Raw genomic sequence first — 24506 nt, 5'->3', positions numbered from 1 at the left:
GTGTCGCTACTGTTCAGCTTTCACATCCCCCTCTGTGGGAGGGAGTGTCGCTACTGTTCAGCTTTCACATCCCCCTCTGTGGGAGGGAGTGTCGCTACTGTTCAGCTTTCACATCCCCCTCTGTGGGAGGGAGTGTCGCTACTGTTCAGCTTTCACATCCCCCTCTGTGGGAGGGAGTGTCGCTACTGTTCAGCTTTCACATCCCCCTCTGTGGGAGGGAGTGTCGCTACTGTTCAGCTTTCACATCCCCCTCTGTGGGAGGGAGTGTCGCTACTGTTCAGCTTTCACATCCCCCTCTGTGGGAGGGAGTGTCGCTACTGTTCAGCTTTCACATCCCCCTCTGTGGGAGGGAGTGTCGCTACTGTTCAGCTTTCACATCCCCCTCTGTGGGAGGGAGTGTCGCTACTGTTCAGCTTTCACATCCCCCTCTGTGGGAGGGAGTGTCGCTACTGTTCAGCTTTCACATCCCCCTCTGTGGGAGGGAGTGTCGCTACTGTTCAGCTTTCACATCCCCCTCTGTGGGAGGGAGTGTCGCTACTGTTCAGCTTTCACATCCCCCTCTGTGGGAGGGAGTGTCCGCTGTGGGGCAGCATATGATGAGTAGACAATTATGACTTTCAGCCCAGTCCAACTCTAAATACTCACAGGAGCAACAGGTGCGGGAGTTGTGACGGCTGCCTGCGTAGTGGGACCGCCAATGTTGACAGAAAAGTCCTGCAGGCTTGCTGCTAGTGGAGAAATGAGTGGTGCTTGGCTGTGTTTCCCAATGTTATCTGAAAATAAACAAGTCGCGTAAGGCGAAAATACAATATTTAGTCAAGTAGCTGTCGAACTCACAGAATGAAACTGAACGCAATGCCATTTTTCAGCAAGACCGTATACTCGTAGCATCGTCAGTCCACCGCTCATGGCAAAGGCAGTGAAATTGACAAGAAGAGCGGGGTAGCAGTTGCGCTAAGAAGGATAGCACGCTTTTCTGTACCTCTCTTTGTTTTAACTTTCTGAGCGTGTTTTTAATCCAAACATATCATATCTATATGTTTTTGGAATCAGGAACCGACAAGGAATAAGATGAAAGTGTTTTTAAATTGATTTGGACAATTTAATTTTGATAATAATTTTTATATATTTAATTTTCAGAGCTTGTTTTTAATCCGAATATAACATATTTATATGTTTTTGGAATCAGCAAATGATGGAGAATAAGATAAACGTAAATTTGGATCGTTTTATACATTTTTATTTTTTTTTACAATTTTCAGATTTTTAATGACCAAAGTCATTAATTAATTTTTAAGCCACCAAGCTGAAATGCAATACCGAAGTCCGGGCTTCATCGAAGATTACTTGACCAAAATTTCAACCAATTTGGTTGAAAAATGAGGGCGTGACAGTGCCGCCTCAACTTTCACGAAAAGCCGGGTATGACGTCATCAAAGACATTTATCAAAAAAATGAAAAAAACGTTCGGGGATTTCATACCCAGGAACTCTCATGTCAAATTTCATAAAGATCGGTCCAGTAGTTTAGTCTGAATCGCTCTACACACACACACAGACACACACACGCACACACGCACATACACCACGACCCTCGTTTCGATTCCCCCTCGATGTTAAAATATTTAGTCAAAACTTGACTAAATGTAACAAGTCGCGTAAGGCGAAAATACAATATTTAGTCAAGTAGCTGCCATTTTTCAGCAAGACCGTATACTCGTAGCATCGTCAGTCCACCGCTCATGTCAAAGGCAGTGAAATTGACAAGAAGAGCGGGGTAGTAGTTGCGCTAAGAAGGATAGCACGCTTTTCTGTACCTCTCTTTGTTTTAACTTTCTGAGCGTGATTTTAATCCAAACATATCATATCTATATGTTTTTGGAATCAGGAACCGACAAGGAATAAGATGAAAGTGTTTTTAAATTGATTTGGACAATTTAATTTTGATAATAATTTTTATATATTTAATTTTCAGAGCTTGTTTTTAATCCGAATATAACATATTTATATGTTTTTGGAATCAGCAAATGATGGGGAATAAGATAAACATAAATTTGGATCGTTTTATAAATTTTTATTTTTTTTTACAATTTTCAGATTTTTAATGACCAAAGTCATTAATTAATTTTTAAGCCACCAAGCTGAAATGCAATACCGAAGTCCGGGCTTCGTCGAAGATTACTTGACCAAAATTTCAACCAATTTGGTTGAAAAATGAGGGCGTGACAGTGCCGCCTCAACTTTCACGAAAAGCCGGATATGACGTCATCAAAGACATTTATCAAAAAAATGAAAAAAACGTTCGGGGATTTCATACCCAGGAACTCTCATGTCAAATTTCATAAAGATCGGTACAGTAGTTTAGTCTGAATCGCTCTACACACACACACACACGCACACACACACACACGCACACACGCACGCACACACGCACATACACCACGACCCTCGTTTCGATTCCCCCTCGATGTTAAAATATTTAGTCAAAACTTGACTAAATACAACAAAAAGACAAGCTGGTTGTTGCATTTTTTCTCATAACCTCTACAACTTTGCAGCGACTTAATTGCATGGCCCCTTTAGCTAAAATACTGAATTCTGTTTAGACTATAGGATAAAGGTTAAATACACGTGTGCATTACAATTTCAAAAAAGAGAAGTTAGTTCACTACTTGGTGAAGTGCAGACCCAGTTGCAAAAAAGAGCGTGTAGTCTCGGTCCAAAGCAAATTGTGGCCCACAACTCTCTATCCCCCGCCATCCCACACACACACACACACACACACACACACAAACAAAGCAGGCCCTGTGGCAAAAAACATGGTATAGTCTCGGTCCAGAGCAAATTGTTGCCCACAACTCCCCTCCCCCCCCCCCCCTCCCACACACACACATACAAACACCTACCTGGCGTAGCAGGCCCCGTAGCAAAAAAGAGAATGTAGTCTTGGTCCAGAGCAAACTGTCCCACCCCACCCCCACCCCCCCCCCACTCACACCCACAAACACATACCTGGCGTAGCGGACCCCGTGGCAAAAAAGAGCGTGTAGTTTTGATCGAGAGCAAACTGTTGCCCGTTGCTACTTGCCGCCGTGTCACGCAAGAAAGAGCAGGTCAGTACACCGTCCTTCAAGGTGGCGGTAATGTCAGACAAACCCTGTTAGAGAAAGAGCAGGTCAGTACACCGTCCTCCACTATCATATACAATCATCCCAAGACTCTATGAAAAGTGTGAACGAGGCTCCACTATCATATATACAATCATCCCAAGACTGTATGAAAAGTGTGAACAAGGCTCCACTATCATATATACAATCATCCCAAGACTGTATGAAAAGTGTGAACGAGGCTCCACTATCATATATACAATCATCCCAAGACTGTATGAAAAGTGTGAACAAGGCTCCACTATCATATACAATCATCCCAAGACTGTATGAAAAGTGTGAACGAGGCTCCACTATCATATATACAATCATCCCAAGACTATGAAAAGTGTGAACAAGGCTCCACTATCATATACAATCATCCCAAGACTGTATGAAAAGTGTGAACGAGGCTCCACTATCATATACAATCATCCCAAGACTGTATGAAAAGTGTGAACGAGGCTCCACTATCATATACAATCATCCCAAGACTGTATGAAAAGTGTGAACAAGGCTCCACTATCATATACAATCATCCCAAGACTGTATGAAAAGTGTGAACGAGGGTCCACTATCATATACAATCATCCCAAGACTGTATGAAAAGTGTGAACAAGGGTCCACTATCATATACAATCATCCCAAGACTGTATGAAAAGTGTGAACAAGGCTCCACTATCATATAAAATCATCCCAAGACTGTATGAAAAGTGTGAACGAGGCTCCACTATCATATAAAACCATCCCAAGACTGTATGAAAAGTGTGAACGAGGCTCCACTATCATATATAAAATCATCCCAAGACTATGAAAAGTGTGAACGAGGCTCCACTATCATATATAAAATCATCCCAAGCCTATGAAAAGTGTGAACGAGGCTCCACTATCATATATAAAATCATCCCAAGACTGTATGAAAAGTGTGAACGAGGCTCCACTATCATATATAAAATCATCCCAAGACTATGAAAAGTGTGAACGTAAAACAATCGTATCAAGTTTACCGCTTGTTCATTGTTGTTTGTCAAAGTTTGGGAGAACTTGGATCCATCATTGTTGTAAGCGTTGTAGACCCCTTCTTTGATACAGTACATCACGCTGTCGTCACTCTGTGCACACAAACAATGATGTATAGATAAGAAGGATACAGTACATCACGCTGTCGTCACTCTGTGCACACAAACAATGATGTATAGATAAGAAGGATACAGTACATCACGCTGTCGTCACTCTGTGCACACAAACAATGATGTATAGATAAGAAGGATACAGTACATCACGCTGTCGTCACTCTGTGCACACAAACAATGATGTATAGATAAGGTCAGAACAGTGGTACAACATTGCAGGAATACTCAATATTATGTGTGTGTGTATGTGTGTGTGTGTGTGTGTGTGTGTGTGAGTGTGTGTGTGTTTGTGTGTGTGTGTGTGTGTGTGTGTGTGAATGTGTGTCTGTGTCTGTATGTGTGTATGTGTGTACCTGTGTACGTGTGTGTGTGTCAGTGTGTGTGTGTGTGTGTGTGTGTGTGTGTGTGTGTGTGTAAGTGCATGTGCGTGTGTGTGTGTGTGTGTGTGCTTGCGTATGTGTGTGCAAGCGTGGGTGTGAGAAATGCCTTCGATGCATGAGAGAAAACCTTGCCAAGGTCATAATAGCTAAAACACGCATATCACTAGACAGGAAGTGAAATGTATCTTTCTTTAGCAGTGTGGGCACATTTGTTCACTTCTTTAGCTATATATGTTACAGTTTGTAAATTTCCTGGGTGTCAAACTCAGTAAATTTGTAAATTTCCTGAATTTTTCAGTAAATTGGTAAATTTACGGAGTGAATTTACAAATTGACTGGTTTGATGAATTTACTGTAACATATACAAAGCGATACATGTTAAAAGGTCGCAGGGGTCAAAGTTGAGGACAAAAGTTGCACCTTATTGTCCCAAAAATACTCTGTTTAGGAATAAACTGATCAGGGATCCATCTCGGGGGTGGCTGTTTGTAGGGGGTCCTTTTTATGAAGAGATGGTCGCCAGGACAGGTTCCACGGTATCATGTGATAAACAAAGGGAAGTAAGCACTCTATTCAATGCACACCAGATGTGCGTTACAGTTACCAAGAGTTACGCAGAACCAATCTCATGGCAATTCTGAGAATATATAAACAAGCATTGAACGGAACACACTGCTTTCAGTGCTTTTCTTTGTGCTTAATATTATTTTGTTTGGACCTAGCTATTGATGTGTACATTGTTGTTAAGCGCGCGCAGTTGTTTGTTGTATGTTTATCAGGGTTTGCTAGTGTGTGATAGGGTTCGTGTCCGTCTGTAGATGTTAGTTTCTTTGTTAGTCCTGTGTTGACAACTCTTCGACAAGCGCTTAGAACTGTACCCAAGGAATACGCGCTATATACGCTTCATATTGATTGATTGATTGATCCTCTTTTTTACATTTAGTCAAGTTTTGACTAAATATTTTAACATCGAGGGGGAATCGAAACGAGGGTCGTGGTGTATGTGCGTGTGTGCGTGTGTGCGTGTGTGCGTGTGTGCGTGTGTGTGTGTGTAGAGCGATTCAGACTAAACTACTGGACCGATCTTTATGAAATTTGACATGAGAGTTCCTGGGTATGAAATCCCCATACGTTTTTATATTTAGTCAAGTTTTGACTAAATATTTTAACATCGAGGGGGAATCGAAACGAGGGTCGTGGTGTATGTGCGTGTGTGTGTGCGTGTGTGTGTGTGTGTAGAGCGATTCAGACTAAACTACTGGACCGATCTTTATGAAATTTGACATGAGAGTTCCTGGGTATGAAATCCCCGAACGTTTTCTTCATTTTTTTGATAAATGTCTTTGATGACGTCATATCCGGCTTTTCGTGAAAGTTGAGGCGGCACTGTCACGCCCTCATTTTTCAACCAAATTGGTTCAAATTTTGGTCAAGTAATCTTCGACGAAGCCCGGACTTCGGTATTGCATTTCAGCTTGGTGGCTTAAAAATTAATTAATGACTTTGGTCATTAAAAATCTGAAAATTTAAAAAAAAAAAAAATTTATAAAACGATCCAAATTTACGTTTATCTTATTCTCCATCATTTGCTGATTCCAAAAACATATAAATATGTTATATTCGGATTAAAAACAAGCTCTGAAAATTAAATATATAAAAATTATTATCAAAATTAAATTGTCCAAATCAATTTAAAAACACTTTCATCTTATTCCTTGTCGGTTCCTGATTCCAAAAACATATAGATATGATATGTTTGGATTAAAAACACGCTCAGAAAGTTAAAACAAAGAGAGGTACAGAAAAGCGTGCTATCCTTCTTAGCGCAACTACTACCCCGCTCTTCTTGTCAATTTCACTGCCTTTGCCATGAGCGGTAGACTGACGATGCTACGAGTATACGGTCTTGCTGAAAAATGGCAGCTACTTGACTAAATATTGTATTTTCGCCTTACGCGACTTGTTTTCTCTTCACATTTCATTGTTTACTTTAATGCTTGTTTTTCTCTCAGGTGCCAGAATATTGGTTCTATACATAACTCTTACTTCATAACTCTACAGCACATCTCCTATGCACTTAGAGCACTTATACTTCCCTTTGTTTATCAGATTTAAAAAAAAAAAAGGGCTGTGCCACAGTAGTCTCCGATTGTCATGGGTTAACTGTAGTTTACCATTTTATCGTCCTTGGAGAGACCAAGGGCTATGTAGCTGCCTTGCGAGCCCCCGACAATCCCGCTGAGCGTCATCCTGACGTTGCTGTCGGACGTTCCTTGTTCCCACGTCATGACAAAGTCACAGTCAGTGCCGCTGCATTTAGAGTAGCACCCCTTAGCACTGCCACATCCTGCGTCATTTGTCAGCCTTCCGGTCTGGAATCAAACAATAACAAAATAGAATATTACTCCTTGAAAAGGATGTGAATAATCTCTCAAAGCAACAAATTGGGTGTACACGAATTCACAGTCACAATCACTGCCACTTCACTTGGTGTAACACTGCTTTGATACTTCTACAATCAAGGTCTTTCACTTGGTGTAACACTGCTTTGATGCTTCAACAATCAAGGTCTTTCACTTGGTGTAACACTGCTTTGATACTTCTACAATCAAGGTCTTTCTCTTGGTGTAACACTGCTTTGATGCTTCTACAATCAAGGTCTTTCACTTGGTATAACACTGCTTTGATGCTTCTACAATCAAGGTCTTTCACTTGGTGTAACACTGTTTTGATGCTTCAACAATCAAGGTCTTTCACTTGGTGTAACACTGCTTTGATACTTCTACAATCAAGGTCTTTCACTTGGTGTAACACTGCTTTGATACTTCTACAATCAAGGTCTTTCACTTGGTGTAACACTGCTTTGATGCTTCAACAATCAAGGTCTTTCACTTGGTGTAACACTGCTTTGATACTTCCACAATCAAGGTCTTTTATTTGGTGTAACACTGCTTTGATACTTCCACAATCAAGGTCTTTTAGTTGGCGTAACACTGCTTTGATACTTCCACATGCACAATCAAGGTCTTTTAGTTGGCGTAACACTGCTTTGATGCTTCAACAATCAAGGTCTTTCACTTGGTGTAACACTGCTTTGATACTTCTACAATCAAGGTCTTTCTCTTGGTGTAACACTGCTTTGATACTTCCACAATCAAGGTCTTTCACTTGGTGTAACACTGCTTTGATGCTTCTACAATCAAGGTCTTTCACTTGGTATAACACTGCTTTGATGCTTCTACAATCAAGGTCTTTTACTTGGTGTAACACGTACTGCTTTGATACTTCCACAATCAAGGTCTTTTAGTTGGCGACGTAACACTGCTTTGATACTTCCACAATCAAGGTCTTTTAGTTGGCGTAACACTGCTTTGATACTTCTACAATCAAGGTCTTTCACTTGGTGTAACACTGCTTTGATACTTCTACAATCAAGGTCTTTCACTTGGTGTGACACTGCTTTGATACTTCTACAATCAAGGTCTTTCACTTGGTGTAACACTGCTTTGATACTTCTACAATCAAGGTCTTTCACTTGGCGTAACACTGCTTTGATGCTTCTACAATCAAGGTCTTTTACTTGGCGTAACACTGCTTTGATGTTTCTACAATCAAGGTCTTTCACTTGGTGTAACACTGCTTTGATACTTCTACAATCAAGGTCTTTCACTTGGTGTAACACTGCTTTGATACTTCTACAATCAAGGTCTTTCACTTGGTATAACACTGCTTTGATACTTCTACAATCAAAGTCTTTTACTTGGTGTAACACTGCTTTGATACTTCCACAATCAAGGTCTTTTACTTGGTGTAACACTGCTTTGATGCTTCTACAATCAAGGTCTTTCACTTGGTGTAACACTGCTTTGATGTTTCTACAATCAAGGACTTTCACTTGGTGTAACACTGCTTTGATGCTTCTACAATCAAGGTCTTTTACTTGGTGTAACACTGCTTTGATGTTTCTACAATCAAGGTCTTTCACTTGGTGTAACACTGCTTTGACGCTTCTACAATCAAGGTCTTTTACTTGGTGTAACACTGCTTTGATACTTCTACAATCAAGGTCTTTTACTTGGTGTAACACTGCTTTGATACTTCTACAATCAAGGTCTTTTAGTTGGTGTAACACTGCTTTGATACTTCTACAATCAAGGTCTTTTAGTTGGTGTAACACTGCTTTGATACTTCCACAATCAAGGTCTTTCACTTGGTGTAACACGTACTGCTTTGACGCTTCTACAATCAAGGTCTTTCACTTGGTGTAACACTGCTTTGATACTTCTACAATCAAGGTCTTTCACTTGGTGTAACACTGCTTTGATACTTCTACAATCAAGGTCTTTCACTTGGTGTAACACTGCTTTGATGCTTCTACAATCAAGGTCTTTTACTTGGTGTAACACGTACTGCTTTGACGCTTCTACAATCAAGGTCTTTTACTTGGCGTAACACTGCTTTGATACTTCTACAATCAAGGTCTTTCACTTGGTGTAACACTGCTTTGATGCTTCTACAATCAAGGTCTTTCACTTGGTGTAACACTGCTTTAATGCTTCTACAATCAAGGTCTTTCACTTGGTGTAACACTGCTTTGATGCTTCTACAATCAAGGTCTTTCTCTTGGTGTAACACTGCTTTGATACTTCTACAATCAAGGTCTTTTAGTTGGTGTAACACTGCTTTGATGCTTCTACAATCAAGGTCTTTCTCTTGGTGTAACACTGCTTTGATGCTTCTACAATCAAGGTCTTTTAGTTGGTGTAACACTGCTTTGATACTTCTACAATCAAGGTCTTTCACTTGGTGTAACACTGCTTTAATACTTCTACAATCAAGGTCTTTTAGTTGGTGTAACACTGCTTTAATACTTCTACAATCAAGGTCTTTTACTTGGTGTAACACTGCTTTGATACTTCTACAATCAAGGTCTTTTAGTTGGTGTAACACTGCTTTGATGCTTCTACAATCAAGGTCTTTCACTTGGTGTAACACTGCTTTGATGCTTCTACAATCAAGGTCTTTTAGTTGGTGTAACACTGCTTTGATACTTCTACAATCAAGGTCTTTCACTTGGTGTAACACTGCTTTAATACTTCTACAATCAAGGTCTTTTAGTTGGTGTAACACTGCTTTGATACTTCTACAATCAAGGTCTTTTACTTGGTGTAACACTGCTTTGATACTTCTACAATCAAGGTCTTTTAGTTGGTGTAACACTGCTTTGATACTTCTACAATCAAAGTCTTTCACTTGGCGTAACACTGCTTTGATGTTTCTACAATCAAGGTCTTTTAGTTGGTGTAACACTGCTTTGATACTTCTACAATCAAGGTCTTTTAGTTGGTGTAACACTGCTTTGATACTTCTACAATCAAGGTCTTTTACTTGGTGTAACACTGCTTTGATACTTCTACAATCAAGGTCTTTTAGTTGGTGTAACACTGCTTTCATACTTCTACAATCAAGGTCTGTTCCTTGGTGTAACACTGCTTTGATACTTCTACAATCAAGGTCTTTTACTTGGTGTAACACTGCTTTGATACTTCTACAATCAAGGTCTTTTAGTTGGTGTAACACTGCTTTGATACTTCTACAATCAAGGTCTTTTAGTTGGTGTAACACTGCTTTGATGCTTCTATAATCAAGGTCTTTTACTTGGTATAACACTGCTTTCATACTTCTACAATCAAGGTCTTTCACTTGGTGTAACACTGCTTTGATGCTTCTATAATCAAGGTCTTTTACTTGGTATAACACTGCTTTCATACTTCTACAATCAAGGTCTTTTACTTGGTATAACACTGCTTTGATGCTTCTACAATCAAGGTCTTTTACTTGGTGTAACACTGCTTTGATACTTCTACAATCAAGGTCTTTCACTTGGTGTAACACTGCTTTGATGCTTCCACAATCAAGGTCTTTTACTTGGTGTAACACTGCTTTGATGCTTCTACAATCAAGGTCTTTTACTAGGTGTAACACTGCTTTGATGCTTCTACAATCAAGGTCTTTTACTAGGTGTAACACTGCTTTGATACTTCTACAATCAAGGTCTTTTACTAGGTGTAACACTGCTTTGATGCTTCTACAATCAAGGTCTTTTACTTGGTGTAACACTGCTTTGATACTTCTACAATCAAAGTCTTTTACTTGGTATAACACTGCTTTGATACTTCTACAATCAAGGTCTTTCACTTGGTATAACACTGCTTTGATACTTCTACAATCAAAGTCTTTCACTTGGTGTAACACTGCTTTGATGCTTCCACAATCAGGGTGTAACAGTTTATTTTTCTGTCTGAATTCAAGAAGAAGAAAAAAACAAGAAAATTGGTTGGCTATTATTTCTAACAAACGATGTCAACCAGTGAAATGTACATGCACCCACAAAAACACAATCATTGTGGCTACATTCGGTGTAGCAGTCTAATTGTATTCCCACTCTCAGGGTCTTTTGTCAAATGCAATGTCCGAATTTGAAGAAAAACACAATACTTGGTTAGTTATCATTCCTTCGGAACGATGTAAAGTTTTGACAAGGAAGAGAACCTACGGAAATATCCTTTAGGCTGTTCATAATATCCATATATCCTTGAAGATGAACAGTACGTAGCAATAAAACGAACAAGTTAGTTTTAGACAAAAAGAGGGGACACCGTGGATCGAAGCCACCGTTTGCTACCCTGGATACTGTCCGTTAGTGTGTGTGTGTGTCTTCCACCCGGCCTACCCAATCGCCTGTGAAAGGCAGTGAGGTGTCAGTCTAGCCTCAACCAACGCACATGCTGCGCAGGACAGTGCATGAAACAATCTTCAGTGCGGTTAACTTTCAAGAGAATTGACAAGGTCAGGATAGATCAATGGTGACTACACGTGAGATTAATGTCAATCGTTAATCTGTAGATCTGAATTCTTTCTGTTCTGTCATCTGTCTTCTTCTTTTTACATTTAGTCAAGTTTAGACTAAATGTTTTAACATAGAAGGGGAATCGAGACGAGGGTCGTCACAGGTGTGTGTGTGTGTGTGTGTGTGTGTGTGTGTGTGTGTGTGTGTGTGTGTGTGTGTGTGTGTGTGTGTGTGTGTGTGTGGTGTATGTGTGTCTGTGTAGAGCGATTCAGAGTAAACTACTGGACCGATCTTTATGAATCTGACATGAGAGTGCCTGGGTATGATATCCCTAGAGTTTGTATTTCATTTTTTCGATAAATGCCTTTGACGACGTCATATCCGGCTTTTTGTAAAAGTTGAGCCAGCACTGTCACACCCTCATTTTTCAATCAAATTGATTGACATTTTGGCCAAGCAATCTTCGACGAAGGCCGGACTTTGGTATTGCATTTCAGCTTGGTGGCTTAAAAATTAATTAATGAGTTTGGTCATTAAAAATCGGAAACTTGTAATTAAAATATTTGTTTTATTAAACGATCCAAAAATAATTTTATCTTATTCTTCGTCATTATCTGATTCCAAAAACATATACAAACAAACAAGCTCTGAAAATTAAAAATATGAAAATTATGATTAAAATTAATTTTCCGAAATCGATTTAAAAACAATTTCATCTTATTCCTTGTCGGTCCCTGATTCCAAAAACATATATAGATATGATATGTTTGGATTAAAAACAAACTCAGTACACTAAAAAGAATAGAGATACAGAAAAGCGTGTTATCCTGCTCAGCGCGAAAATTACCGCACTATTCTGGCTTGTCGATTTCACTGCCTTTGCCACGAGCGGTAGACTGACGAAACTACGAGTATGCGGTCTTGGTGAAAAAATGAAGTGCGTTCAGTATTCGGCTCTGCTTCTTCCCGGCAAAGCCGGGAACAAATTATATTTCTGTGGGAGGGAGTGTCGCTACTGTTCAGCTTTCACATCCCCCTCTGTGGGAGGGAGTGTCGCTACTGTTCAGCTTTCACATCCCCCTCTGTGGGAGGGAGTGTCGCTACTGTTCAGCTTTCACATCCCCCTCTGTGGGAGGGAGTGTCGCTACTGTTCAGCTTTCACATCCCCCTCTGTGGGAGGGAGTGTCGCTACTGTTCAGCTTTCACATCCCCCTCTGTGGGAGGGAGTGTCGCTACTGTTCAGCTTTCACATCCCCCTCTGTGGGAGGGAGTGTCGCTACTGTTCAGCTTTCACATCCCCCTCTGTGGGAGGGAGTGTCGCTACTGTTCAGCTTTCACATCCCCCTCTGTGGGAGGGAGTGTCGCTACTGTTCAGCTTTCACATCCCCCTCTGTGGGAGGGAGTGTCGCTACTGTTCAGCTTTCACATCCCCCTCTGTGGGAGGGAGTGTCGCTACTGTTCAGCTTTCACATCCCCCTCTGTGGGAGGGAGTGTCGCTACTGTTCAGCTTTCACATCCCCCTCTGTGGGAGGGAGTGTCGCTACTGTTCAGCTTTCACATCCCCCTCTGTGGGAGGGAGTGTCGCTACTGTTCAGCTTTCACATCCCCCTCTGTGGGAGGGAGTGTCGCTACTGTTCAGCTTTCACATCCCCCTCTGTGGGAGGGAGTGTCGCTACTGTTCAGCTTTCACATCACCCTCTGTGGGAGGGAGTGTCCGCTGTGGGGCAGCATATGATGAGTAGACAATTATGACTTTCAGCCCAGTCCAACTCTAAATACTCACAGGGGCAACAGGTGCGGGAGTTGTGACGGCTGCCTGCGTAGTGGGACCGCCAATGTTGACAGAAAAGTCCTGCAGGCTTGCTGCTAGTGGAGAAATGAGTGGTGCTTGGCTGTGTTTCCCAATGTTATCTGAAAATAAACAAGTCGCGTAAGGCGAAAATACAATATTTAGTCAAGTAGCTGTCGAACTCACAGAATGAAACTGAACGCAATGCCATTTTTCAGCAAGACCGTATACTCGTAGCATCGTCAGTCCACCGCTCATGGCAAAGGCAGTGAAATTGACAAGAAGAGCGGGGTAGCAGTTGCGCTAAGAAGGATAGCACGCTTTTCTGTACCTCTCTTTGTTTTAACTTTCTGAGCGTGTTTTTAATCCAAACATATCATATCTATATGTTTTTGGAATCAGGAACCGACAAGGAATAAGATGAAAGTGTTTTTAAATTGATTTGGACAATTTAATTTTGATAATAATTTTTATATATTTAATTTTCAGAGCTTGTTTTTAATCCGAATATAACATATTTATATGTTTTTGGAATCAGCAAATGATGGAGAATAAGATAAACGTAAATTTGGATCGTTTTATACATTTTTATTTTTTTTTACAATTTTCAGATTTTTAATGACCAAAGTCATTAATTAATTTTTAAGCCACCAAGCTGAAATGCAATACCGAAGTCCGGGCTTCATCGAAGATTACTTGACCAAAATTTCAACCAATTTGGTTGAAAAATGAGGGCGTGACAGTGCCGCCTCAACTTTCACGAAAAGCCGGGTATGACGTCATCAAAGACATTTATCAAAAAAATGAAAAAAACGTTCGGGGATTTCATACCCAGGAACTCTCATGTCAAATTTCATAAAGATCGGTCCAGTAGTTTAGTCTGAATCGCTCTACACACACACACAGACACACACACGCACACACGCACATACACCACGACCCTCGTTTCGATTCCCCCTCGATGTTAAAATATTTAGTCAAAACTTGACTAAATGTAACAAGTCGCGTAAGGCGAAAATACAATATTTAGTCAAGTAGCTGCCATTTTTCAGCAAGACCGTATACTCGTAGCATCGTCAGTCCACCGCTCATGTCAAAGGCAGTGAAATTGACAAGAAGAGCGGGGTAGTAGTTGCGCTAAGAAGGATAGCACGCTTTTCTGTACCTCTCTTTGTTTTAACTTTCTGAGCGTGATTTTAATCCAAACATATCATATCTATATGTTTTTGGAATCAGGAACCGACAAGGAATAAGATGAAAGTGTTTTTAAATTGATTTGGACAATTTAATTTTGATAATAATTTTTATATATTTAATTTTCAGAGCTTGTTTTTAATCCGAATATAACATATTTATATGTTTTTGGAATCAGCAAATGATGGGGAATAAGATAAACATAAATTTGGATCGTTTTATAAATTTTTATTTTTTTTTACAATTTTCAGATTTTTAATGACCAAAGTCATTAATTAATTTTTAAGCCACCAAGCTGAAATGCAATACCGAAGTCCGGGCTTCGTCGAAGATTACTTGACCAAAATTTCAACCAATTTGGTTGAAAAATGAGGGCGTGACAGTGCCGCCTCAACTTTCACGAAAAGCCGGATATGACGTCATCAAAGACATTTATCAAAAAAATGAAAAAAACGTTCGGGGATTTCATACCCAGGAACTCTCATGTCAAATTTCATAAAGATCGGTACAGTAGTTTAGTCTGAATCGCTCTACACACACACACACACGCACACACGCACGCACGCACGCACGCACACACATACGCACATACACCACGACCCTCGTTTCGATTCCCCCTCGATGTTAAAATATTTAGTCAAAACTTGACTAAATACAACAAAAAGACAAGCTGGTTGTTGCATTTTTTCTCATAACCTCTACAACTTTGCAGCGACTTAATTGCATGGCCCCTTTAGCTAAAATACTGAATTCTGTTTAGACTATAGGATAAAGGTTAAATACACGTGTGCATTACAATTTCAAAAAAGAGAAGTTAGTTCACTACTTGGTGAAGTGCAGACCCAGTTGCAAAAAAGAGCGTGTAGTCTCGGTCCAAAGCAAATTGTGGCCCACAACTCTCTATCCCCCGCCATCCCACACACACACACACACACACACACACACAACAAAGCAGGCCCTGTGGCAAAAAACATGGTATAGTCTCGGTCCAGAGCAAATTGTTGCCCACAACTCCCCTCCCCCCCCCCCCTCCCACACACACACATACAAACACCTACCTGGCGTAGCAGGCCCCGTAGCAAAAAAGAGAATGTAGTCTTGGTCCAGAGCAAACTGTCCCACCCCACCCCCACCCCCCCCCCACTCACACCCACAAACACATACCTGGCGTAGCGGACCCCGTGGCAAAAAAGAGCGTGTAGTTTTGATCGAGAGCAAACTGTTGCCCGTTGCTACTTGCCGCCGTGTCACGCAAGAAAGAGCAGGTCAGTACACCGTCCTTCAAGGTGGCGGTAATGTCAGACAAACCCTGTTAGAGAAAGAGCAGGTCAGTACACCGTCCTCCACTATCATATACAATCATCCCAAGACTCTATGAAAAGTGTGAACGAGGCTCCACTATCATATATACAATCATCCCAAGACTGTATGAAAAGTGTGAACGAGGCTCCACTATCATATATACAATCATCCCAAGACTGTATGAAAAGTGTGAACAAGGCTCCACTATCATATACAATCATCCAAAGACTGTATGAAAAGTGTGAACAAGGCTCCACTATCATATATACAATCATCCCAAGACTGTATGAAAAGTGTGAACAAGGCTCCACTATCATATACAATCATCCCAAGACTGTATGAAAAGTGTGAACAAGGCTCCACTATCATATACAATCATCCCAAGACTATGAAAAGTGTGAACAAGGCTCCACTATCATATACAATCATCCCAAGACTGTATGAAAAGTGTGAACAAGGCTCCACTATCATATATACAATCATCCCAAGACTGTATGAAAAGTGTGAACAAGGCTCCACTATCATATATACAATCATCCCAAGACTGTATGAAAAGTGTGAACAAGGCTCCACTATCATATATACAATCATCCCAAGACTGTATGAAAAGTGTGAACAAGGCTCCACTATCATATATACAATCATCCCAAGACTGTATGAAAAGTGTGAACAAGGCTCCACTATCATATACAATCATCCCAAGACTATGAAAAGTGTGAACAAGGCTCCACTATCATATATACAATCATCCCAAGACTATCAAAAGTGTGAACAAGGCTCCACTATCATATATACAATCATCCCAAGACTGTATGAAAAGTGTGAACAAGGCTCCACTATCATATACAATCATCCCAAGACTGTATGAAAAGTGTGAACAAGGCTCCACTATCATATAAAACCATCCCAAGACTGTATGAAAAGTGTGAACGAGGCTCCACTATCATATATAAAATCATCCCAAGACTATGAAAAGTGTGAACGAGGCTCCACTATCATATATAAAATCATCCCAAGCCTATGAAAAGTGTGAACGAGGCTCCACTATCATATATAAAATCATCCCAAGACTGTATGAAAAGTGTGAACAAGGCTCCACTATCATATATACAATCATCCCAAGACTATGAAAAGTGTGAACGACTAAAACAATCGTATCAAGTTTACCGCTTGTTCATTGTTGTTTGTCAAACGTTGGGAGGACTTGGATCCATCATCGTTGTAAGCGTTGTAGACGCCTTCTTTGATACAGTACATCACGCTGTCGTCACTCTGTGCACACAAACAATGATGTATAGATAAGAAGGATACAGTACATCACGCTGTCGTCACTCTGTGCACACAAACAATGATGTATAGATAAGAAGGATACAGTACATCACGCTGTCGTCACTCTGTGCACACAAACAATGATGTATAGATAAGAAGGATACAGTACATCACGCTGTCGTCACTCTGTGCACACAAACAATGATGTATAGATAAGGTCAGAACAGTGGTACAACATTGCAGGAATACTCAATATTATGTGTGTGTGTATGTGTGTGTGTGTGTGTGTGTGTGTGTGAGTGTGTGTGTGTTTGTGTGTGTGTGTGTGTGTGTGTGTGTGAATGTGTGTCTGTGTCTGTATGTGTGTATGTGTGTACCTGTGTACGTGTGTGTGTGTCAGTGTGTGTGTGTGTGTGTGTGTGTGTGTGTGTGTGTAAATGCGTGTGCGTGTGTGTGTGTGTGTGTGCTTGTGTATGTGTATGCAAGCGTGGGTGTGAGAAATGCCTTCGATGCATGAGAGAAAACCTTGCCAAGGTCATAATAGCTAAAACACGCATATCACTAGACAGGAAGTGAAATGTATCTTTCTTTAGCAGTGTGGGCACATTTGTTCACTTCTTTAGCTATATATGTTACAGTTTGTAAATTTCCTGGGTGTCAAACTCAGTAAATTTGTAAATTTCCTGAATTTTTCAGTAAATTAGTAAATTTACGGAGTGAATTTACAAATTGACTGGTTTGATGAATTTACTGTAACATATACAAAGCGATACATGTTAAAAGGTCGCAGGGGTCAAAGTTGAGGACAAAAGTTGCACCTTATTGTCCCAAAAATACTCTGTTTAGGAATAAACTGATCAGGGATCCATCTCGGGGGTGGCTGTTTGTAGGGGGTCCTTTTTATGAAGAGATGGTCGCCAGGACAGGTTCCACGGTATCATGTGATAAACAAAGGGAAGTAAGCACTCTATTCAATGCACACCAGATGTGCGTTACAGTTACCAAGAGTTACGCAGAACCAATCTCATGGCAATTCTGAGAATATATAAACAAGCATTGAACGGAACACACTGCTTTCAGTGCTTTTCTTTGTGCTTAATATTATTTTGTTTGGACCTAGCTATTGATGTGTACATTGTTGTTTGTTGTATGTTTATCAGGGTTTGCTAGTGTGTGATAGGGTTCGTGTCCGTCTGTAAATGTTAGTTTCTTTGTTAGTCCTGTGTTGACAACTCTTCGACAAGCGCTTAGAACTGTACCCAAGGAATACGCCCTATATAAGCTTCATATTGATTGATTGATTGATCCTCTTTTTTACATTTAGTCAAGTTTTGACTAAATGTTTTAACATAGAGGGGGAATCGAAACAAGGGTCGTGGTGTATGTGCGTGTGTGCGTGTGTGCGTGTGTGCGTGTGTGTGTGTGTAGAGCGATTCAGACTAAACTACTGGACCGATCTTTATGAAATTTGACATGAGAGTTCCTGGGTATGAAATCCCCATACGTTTTTATATTTAGTCAAGTTTTGACTAAATATTTTAACATCGAGGGGGAATCGAAACGAGGGTCGTGGTGTATGTGCGTGTGTGTGTGCGTGTGTGTGTGTGTGTAGAGCGATTCAGACTAAACTACTGGACCGATCTTTATGAAATTTGACATGAGAGTTCCTGGGTATGAAATCCCCGAACGTTTTCTTCATTTTTTTGATAAATGTCTTTGATGACGTCATATCCGGCTTTTCGTGAAAGTTGAGGCGGCACTGTCACGCCCTCATTTTTCAACCAAATTGGTTCAAATTTTGGTCAAGTAATCTTCGACGAAGCCCGGACTTCGGTATTGCATTTCAGCTTGGTGGCTTAAAAATTAATTAATGACTTTGGTCATTAAAAATCTGAAAATTTAAAAAAAAAAAAAATTTATAAAACGATCCAAATTTACGTTTATCTTATTCTCCATCATTTGCTGATTCCAAAAACATATAAATATGTTATATTCGGATTAAAAACAAGCTCTGAAAATTAAATATATAAAAATTATTATCAAAATTAAATTGTCCAAATCAATTTAAAAACACTTTCATCTTATTCCTTGTCGGTTCCTGATTCCAAAAACATATAGATATGATATGTTTGGATTAAAAACACGCTCAGAAAGTTAAAACAAAGAGAGGTACAGAAAAGCGTGCTATCCTTCTTAGCGCAACTACTACCCCGCTCTTCTTGTCAATTTCACTGCCTTTGCCATGAGCGGTAGACTGACGATGCTACGAGTATACGGTCTTGCTGAAAAATGGCAGCTACTTGACTAAATATTGTATTTTCGCCTTACGCGACTTGTTTTCTCTTCACATTTCATTGTTTACTTTAATGCTTGTTTTTCTCTCAGGTGCCAGAATATTGGTTCTATACATAACTCTTACTTCATAACTCTACAGCACATCTCCTATGCACTTAGAGCACTTATACTTCCCTTTGTTTATCAGATTTAAAAAAAAAAAAGGGCTGTGCCACAGTAGTCTCCGATTGTCATGGGTTAACTGTAGTTTACCATTTTATCGTCCTTGGAGAGACCAAGGGCTATGTAGCTGCCTTGCGAGCCCCCGACAATCCCGCTGAGCGTCATCCTGACGTTGCTGTCGGACGTTCCTTGTTCCCACGTCATGACAAAGTCACAGTCAGTGCCGCTGCATTTAGAGTAGCACCCCTTTGCCCTGCCACACCCTGCGTCATTTGTCAGCCTTCCGGTCTGGAATCAAACAATAACAAAATAGAATATTACTCCTTGAAAAGGATGTGAATAATCTCTCAAAGCAACAAATTGGGTGTACACGAATTCACAGTCACAATCACTGCCACTTCACTTGGTGTAACACTGCTTTGATACTTCTACAATCAAGGTCTTTCACTTGGTGTAACACTGCTTTGATACTTCTACAATCAAGGTCTTTCACTTGGTGTAACACTGCTTTGATGCTTCAACAATCAAGGTCTTTCACTTGGTGTAACACTGCTTTGATGCTTCTACAATCAAGGTCTTTCACTTGGTGTAACACTGCTTTGATACTTCTACAATCAAGGTCTTTCACTTGGTGTAACACTGTTTTGATGCTTCAACAATCAAGGTCTTTCTCTTGGTGTAACACTGCTTTGATACTTCCACAATCAAGGTCTTTCACTTGGTGTAACACTGCTTTGATACTTCCACAAACAAGGTCTTTCACTTGGTGTAACACTGCTTTGATGCTTCAACAATCAAGGTCTTTCACTTGGTGTAACACTGCTTTGATACTTCCACAATCAAGGTCTTTTATTTGGTGTAACACTGCTTTGATACTTCCACAATCAAGGTCTTTTAGTTGGCGTAACACTGCTTTGATACTTCCACATGCACAATCAAGGTCTTTTAGTTGGCGTAACACTGCTTTGATACTTCTACAATCAAGGTCTTTCACTTGGTGTAACACTGCTTTGATACTTCTACAATCAAGGTCTTTCTCTTGGTGTAACACTGCTTTGATACTTCCACAATCAAGGTCTTTCACTTGGTGTAACACTGCTTTGATGCTTCAACAATCAAGGTCTTTCACTTGGTGTAACACTGCTTTGATACTTCCACAATCAAGGTCTTTTATTTGGTGTAACACTGCTTTGATACTTCCACAATCAAGGTCTTTTAGTTGGCGACGTAACACTGCTTTGATACTTCCACAATCAAGGTCTTTTAGTTGGCGTAACACTGCTTTGATGTTTCTACAATCAAGGACTTTCACTTGGTGTAACACTGCTTTGACGCTTCTACAATCAAGGTCTTTCACTTGGTGTGACACTGCTTTGATACTTCTACAATCAAGGTCTTTCACTTGGTGTGACACTGCTTTGATACTTCTACAATCAAGGTCTTTTACTTGGCGTAACACTGCTTTGATGCTTCTACAATCAAGGTCTTTTACTTGGCGTAACACTGCTTTGATGTTTCTACAATCAAGGTCTTTTACTTGGCGTAACACTGCTTTGATACTTCTACAATCAAAGTCTTTTACTTGGTGTAACACTGCTTTGATACTTCTACAATCAAGGTCTTTCACTTGGTGTAACACTGCTTTGATACTTCTACAATCAAAGTCTTTTACTTGGTGTAACACTGCTTTGATACTTCTACAATCAAGGTCTTTTACTTGGTGTAACACTGCTTTGATGTTTCTACAATCAAGGACTTTCACTTGGTGTAACACTGCTTTGATGTTTCTACAATCAAGGACTTTCACTTGGTGTAACACTGCTTTGATGCTTCTACAATCAAGGTCTTTCACTTGGTGTAACACTGCTTTGATGTTTCTACAATCAAGGACTTTCACTTGGTGTAACACTGCTTTGACGCTTCTACAATCAAGGTCTTTCACTTGGTGTAACACTGCTTTGATACTTCTACAATCAAAGTCTTTTACCTGGTGTAACACTGCTTTGATACTTCTACAATCAAGGTCTTTTAGTTGGTGTAACACTGCTTTGATACTTCTACAATCAAGGTCTTTTAGTTGGTGTAACACTGCTTTGATACTTCCACAATCAAGGTCTTTCACTTGGTGTAACACGTACTGCTTTGATGCTTCTACAATCAAGGTCTTTTCCTTGGTGTAACACTGCTTTGATACTTCTACAATCAAGGTCTTTCACTTGGTATAACACTGCTTTGATACTTCTACAATCAAGGTCTTTCACTTGGTGTAACACTGCTTTGATGCTTCTACAATCAAGGTCTTTTACTTGGTGTAACACGTACTGCTTTGATGCTTCTACAATCAAGGTCTTTCACTTGGTGTAACACTGCTTTGATGTTTCTACAATCAAGGACTTTCACTTGGTGTAACACTGCTTTGACGCTTCTACAATCAAGGTCTTTCACTTGGTGTGACACTGCTTTGATACTTCTACAATCAAGGACTTTCACTTGGTGTGACACTGCTTTGATACTTCTACAATCAAGGTCTTTCACTTGGTGTAACACTGCTTTGATACTTCTACAATCAAGGTCTTTCTCTTGGTGTAACACTGCTTTGATACTTCTACAATCAAGGTCTTTTAGTTGGTGTAACACTGCTTTGATGCTTCTACAATCAAGGTCTTTCTCTTGGTGTAACACTGCTTTGATACTTCTACAATCAAGGTCTTTTAGTTGGTGTAACACTGCTTTGATACTTCTACAATCAAGGTCTTTTACTTGGTGTAACACTGCTTTGATACTTCAACAATCAAGGTCTTTTAGTTGGTGTAACACTGCTTTGATGCTTCAACAATCAAGGTCTTTTAGTTGGTGTAACACTGCTTTGATACTTCTACAATCAAGGTCTTTTAGTTGGTGTAACACTGCTTTGATGCTTCTATAATCAAGGTCTTTTACTTGGTATAACACTGCTTTGATGCTTCTACAATCAAGGTCTTTTAGTTGGTGTAACACTGCTTTGATACTTCTACAATCAAGGTCTTTCACTTGGTGTAACACTGCTTTAATACTTCTACAATCAAGGTCTTTTAGTTGGTGTAACACTGCTTTGATACTTCTACAATCAAGGTCTTTTAGTTGGTGTAACACTGCTTTGATACTTCTACAATCAAGGTCTTTTAGTTGGTGTAACACTGCTTTGATGCTTCTACAATCAAGGTCTTTCTCTTGGTGTAACACTGCTTTGATACTTCTACAATCAAGGTCTTTTAGTTGGTGTAACACTGCTTTGATGCTTCTACAATCAAGGTCTTTTAGTTGGTGTAACACTGCTTTAATACTTCTACAATCAAGGTCTTTTAGTTGGTGTAACACTGCTTTAATACTTCTACAATCAAGGTCTTTTCCTTGGTGTAACACTGCTTTCATACTTCTACAATCAAGGTCTGTTCCTTGGTGTAACACTGCTTTGATACTTCTACAATCAAGGTCTTTTACTTGGTGTAACACTGCTTTGATGCTTCTACAATCAAGGTCTTTTACCTGGTGTAACACTGCTTTGATACTTCTACAATCAAGGTCTTTTAGTTGGTGTAACACTGCTTTGATGCTTCTACAATCAAGGTCTTTTACTTGGTATAACACTGCTTTCATACTTCTACAATCAAGGTCTTTCACTTGGTGTAACACTGCTTTGATGCTTCTATAATCAAGGTCTTTTACTTGGTATAACACTGCTTTCATACTTCTACAATCAAGGTCTTTTACTTGGTATAACACTGCTTTGATGCTTCTACAATCAAGGTCTTTTACTTGGTGTAACACTGCTTTGATACTTCTACAATCAAGGTCTTTCACTTGGTGTAACACTGCTTTGATGCTTCCACAATCAAGGTCTTTTACTTGGTGTAACACTGCTTTGATGCTTCTACAATCAAGGTCTTTTACTAGGTGTAACACTGCTTTGATGCTTCTACAATCAAGGTCTTTTACTAGGTGTAACACTGCTTTGATACTTCTACAATCAAGGTCTTTTACTAGGTGTAACACTGCTTTGATGCTTCTACAATCAAGGTCTTTTACTTGGTGTAACACTGCTTTGATACTTCTACAATCAAAGTCTTTTACTTGGTGTAACACTGCTTTGATACTTCTACAATCAAGGTCTTTCACTTGGTGTAACACTGCTTTGATACTTCTACAATCAAGGTCTTTCACTTGGTGTAACACTGCTTTGATGCTTCCACAATCAGGGTGTAACAGTTTATTTTTCTGTCTGAATTCAAGAAGAAGAAAAAAACAAGAAAATTGGTTGGCTATTATTTCTAACAAACGATGTCAACCAGTGAAATGTACATGCACCCACAAAAACACAATCATTGTGGCTACATTCGGTGTAGCAGTCTAATTGTATTCCCACTCTCAGGGTCTTTTGTCAAATGCAATGTCCGAATTTGAAGAAAAACACAATACTTGGTTAGTTATCATTCCTTCGGAACGATGTAAAGTTTTGACAAGGAAGAGAACCTACGGAAATATCCTTTAGGCTGTTCATAATATCCATATATCCTTGAAGATGAACAGTACGTAGCAATAAAACGAACAAGTTAGTTTTAGACAAAAAGAGGGGACACCGTGGATCGAAGCCACCGTTTGCTACCCTGGATACTGTCCGTTAGTGTGTGTGTGTGTCTTCCACCCGGCCTACCCAATCGCCTGTGAAAGGCAGTGAGGTGTCAGTCTAGCCTCAACCAACGCACATGCTGCGCAGGACAGTGCATGAAACAATCTTCAGTGCGGTTAACTTTCAAGAGAATTGACAAGGTCAGGATAGATCAATGGTGACTACACGTGAGATTAATGTCAATCGTTAATCTGTAGATCTGAATTCTTTCTGTTCTGTCATCTGTCTTCTTCTTTTTACATTTGGTCAAGTTTAGACTAAATGTTTTAACATAGAAGGGGAATCGAGACGACGGTCGTCACAGGTGTGTGTGTGTGTGTG

General features: G+C 40.0%; 1 protein-coding gene across 4 annotated transcripts in view; it reads right to left on the bottom strand.

Moving 5' to 3' along the window:
• The window catches only part of LOC138966002 (serine-rich adhesin for platelets-like), a 152128-nt gene that overhangs the window by 68689 nt on the left and 58933 nt on the right, over nt 1-24506 (bottom strand). For all 4 annotated transcript variants that reach the window (XR_011455563.1, XM_070338089.1, XM_070338087.1 and 1 more), the window contains 8 exons: nt 19610-19807; nt 16961-17065; nt 15656-15800; nt 13292-13419; nt 6833-7030; nt 4153-4257; nt 3012-3156; nt 646-773 (listed from right to left, as the gene is read on the bottom strand). Coding sequence is in view for 3 of the 4 variants with exons in the window: in XM_070338089.1 (XP_070194190.1) it covers nt 646-773; nt 3012-3156; nt 4153-4257; nt 6833-7030; nt 13292-13419; nt 15656-15800; nt 16961-17065; nt 19610-19807 (1152 nt within the window). In the remaining variant the exon portion in view is untranslated. The remainder of the gene's footprint in view (nt 1-645; nt 774-3011; nt 3157-4152; nt 4258-6832; nt 7031-13291; nt 13420-15655; nt 15801-16960; nt 17066-19609; nt 19808-24506) is intronic.

The sequence above is a fragment of the Littorina saxatilis genome, linkage group LG5 (assembly GCF_037325665.1).
Source record: "Littorina saxatilis isolate snail1 linkage group LG5, US_GU_Lsax_2.0, whole genome shotgun sequence".
NCBI classification, from domain to species: domain Eukaryota; kingdom Metazoa; phylum Mollusca; class Gastropoda; order Littorinimorpha; family Littorinidae; genus Littorina; species Littorina saxatilis.
The sequence above is the reverse complement of the archived record's forward strand: the minus strand, read 5'-3'. Positions and strand labels throughout refer to the sequence as shown.